Source organism: Octopus bimaculoides, chromosome 9, assembly GCF_001194135.2.
Source record: "Octopus bimaculoides isolate UCB-OBI-ISO-001 chromosome 9, ASM119413v2, whole genome shotgun sequence".
NCBI classification, from domain to species: Eukaryota; Metazoa; Mollusca; class Cephalopoda; order Octopoda; family Octopodidae; genus Octopus; species Octopus bimaculoides.
The window spans coordinates 33,462,783-33,465,569 of record NC_068989.1 but is presented as its reverse complement, the minus strand read 5'-3'; the positions used below and the strand labels follow the sequence as shown (position 1 = coordinate 33,465,569).

Genomic DNA, 2,787 nt, shown 5'->3' with positions numbered 1-2,787 from the left:
TAGTAGTTAATGATGCTGATAATGGTTTAAATAATGCCATACCTAACACTACAATAAATGGAGAAGTTGACATGGAATTGACTGAAATAATAAATAACACTGATGTAATGCATGAGTCATCACAAAATTTACCAACTGGTAATGATGTTCATCCATCTGATATAAATCTGGAGAAACAAAAAGATATGACTGTTGCTAAAGAAACTTTTGTTAAACCAGCAATAGTACCTAAGAAAGTAAAACCAAAAGGCAACAAAAAATCGTCAAAAAGCTCAAAGGATAAAAAGGAAGATGAAGGAGGTGTGTATTTCATTTTTCTAATTTGTTTCACTGCCTTTCTATAATAAAACGAAGGTATGCTAAATATAAAAATGTTGCTTATGTGAAAACATTCACTGACATGGTAATTCATAATTTGTACTGCAAAACATAGTAGTTTTGCAGTAGACCTGCAAAAAAAGGCAGGTCTACAGCCACAAATTTACAGAATCTATTTGAAGAAATGCTTATATGAATTTGATGCAATTAAATATTATGCTCCAAAGCTCTGTAGAGATATATGAGAATAAATAGTTTTAATGGAGGGTGGCTCATTGGACACCTTAAAAATATATTCCACCATTTAGATTGCAACATAATATTTCAAAAATATTTCTTAGCATGAAATAGTTAACAAAATCTGTTTTTGTTTTCATTCACTATCTTTAAAATATGAAATGTAATGAAATTGACAACAGAGTAATTCAAGGTAACTTAATTTGTTTATATTTTCTCCTATTGTTTCTCTATTAAAATAAGAAACAAACTGGTCCGTTTTCAATTTGAATTGAGAAACTTTATTTTTTTTTGTCTTTTTAGTTAAATGCAAAGAAACTGATGATAATGAAAATAAAACTGTTATTGAGTTAAGGTTACCAAAACCTGGGAAGATTATTTTTTCCGCGACAAGGAAAAATTTTTCTGGTATTCGACCATCTGCGCCCAAAGTCAGATCAAAAAAGAAAATTAATGAAGAGAAAAAAGAGAAGGAAGAACCAAAATCTTTGTTTGATTTCCATGACAAAACTCCTCAATTATTAAATAAGAAAGACATAAAAGATGAAGGCATTTATAATGTTTCTTTGAATGATTCTACATTTGGTAAATGTCAAAGTCTTGGTCAATATCGTGAGCGAGTTGCCATGGCAAAAGAGAAGAAAAAAGAAGAGATTACTGATGTCAAAGATAATTCAGAAAAAATTATTAATGATAACCAAACTGTATCCAGAATTTCTAATGAGTGCAATGAAGAAAAGATGAAACTTTCACAGTGTAAGAAATTATTAACTAAAGATCAGCCTGTTGCTAAAAAAAAGTCACGTTCAAGGAAAAAAATAAATGACGATGAAGACTATGAAAACTTATATAAACGTACATCTACATGTGAAACTAATGTTCCTGAGAGATCTCTTACCCGCAGAACACGGTCAAAAGTTGTTAGTTATGCAGAAATTGATGAAAGTTTTGATACAAGTGTTATAAAACCACAAACTACACCAGAAATTAATAAAAATTGTCAAAAGACTACTACGAGATTAGAATTGCTTGGTTCTGATAAGACTGATGGAAGCATGAAACAATCTGAAAATTCTAAAATAGCCAATAAAAATAGTTTAAAGCAAGATTCTGAGATGGTGATTTCAAGTCCTTCTCAAAATCCTAAGGGGAAAATTTCTGAACTTTCTAACTCCAACAGCAAACCAACAATGAATGAATCGCACAAAGATAGAGCACAAAAGCATGAAAATTTGGAAAAAGGAATTGTATCCTCATTAAAACAATCAAGTGCTGTTAGTGACATTCTTGAGCGCTATAGAAAAGCTTTACAAGATGATGACATTTCCACTAATGTACCTTTAAGGAGGAGAGGCAGATCAAGCAGTCATATACGGAGAGAATCTTTGACCAACTCAACTACAGAAAACGCTAGAATTGGTTCATCCCAACATAGATCACGATCAGCTTCTTCCGTTAAAGCAGGTAGTAAGAATTCAGGAACAGACTGCTGTAATTCAGAGAAAAAACAATCCAGATTAAGTAAAGTAAAATTTAACGAGGAAATTAGTACAAAAAATGTCAAATCCCGATCTACAAAATCACATAAAAATGTTCCAGAGAAGATGGAACAAGAAAATTCCAGAGAAAGGACACCTGATTTGATTAATGCTGATGACATTTTAAAAATGAAAAAAGTTGTCCACTCTAAAGTGGAAGGAAAGGTAACTCATCTCTAAAATTTTTTTTCAGATGCTTTTCATAATTGCTTTTTACTAATGGATTATAAGATTGAAATAAGAGGGATTCACTTAAATTTTTTTTTAAATCATGAGAAAATATTACTTGAATAACTTCAGACTTTTGGTCCCTTAGAGTTATAATGATGTATGGTACTGTTTCATCATCATCATCATCATCGTTTAACGTCCGCTTTCCATGCTAGCATGGGTTGGACGATTTGACTGAGGACTGTTGAAACCGGATGGCAACACCAGGCTCCAGTCTGATTTGGCAGAGTTTCTACAGCTGGATGCCCTTCCTAACGCCAACCACTCAGAGTGTAGTGGGTGCTTTTACGTGTCACCCGCACGAAAACGGCCACGCTCGAAATGGTGTCTTTTATGTGCCACCCGCACAAGAGCCAGTCCAGGGGCACTGGCAACGATCTCGCTCGAAAATCCTACAGGAGCCAGTCAGGCGGTACTGGCAACGGCCACGCTCAAAATGGTGCATCTCATGTGCCACCCGCAC

At 33.7% G+C, this 2,787-nt stretch overlaps 1 protein-coding gene across 1 annotated transcript in view; it reads left to right on the top strand.

Annotated features, from left to right (window-relative positions):
• LOC106875105 (uncharacterized) overlaps positions 1-2,787 on the top strand; it is a 62,801-nt gene that overhangs the window by 35,551 nt on the left and 24,463 nt on the right. The window contains exons 7-8 of the mRNA XM_052970575.1: positions 43-300; positions 859-2,258. Coding sequence (XP_052826535.1) covers positions 43-300; positions 859-2,258 — 1,658 coding nt within the window. The remainder of the gene's footprint in view (positions 1-42; positions 301-858; positions 2,259-2,787) is intronic.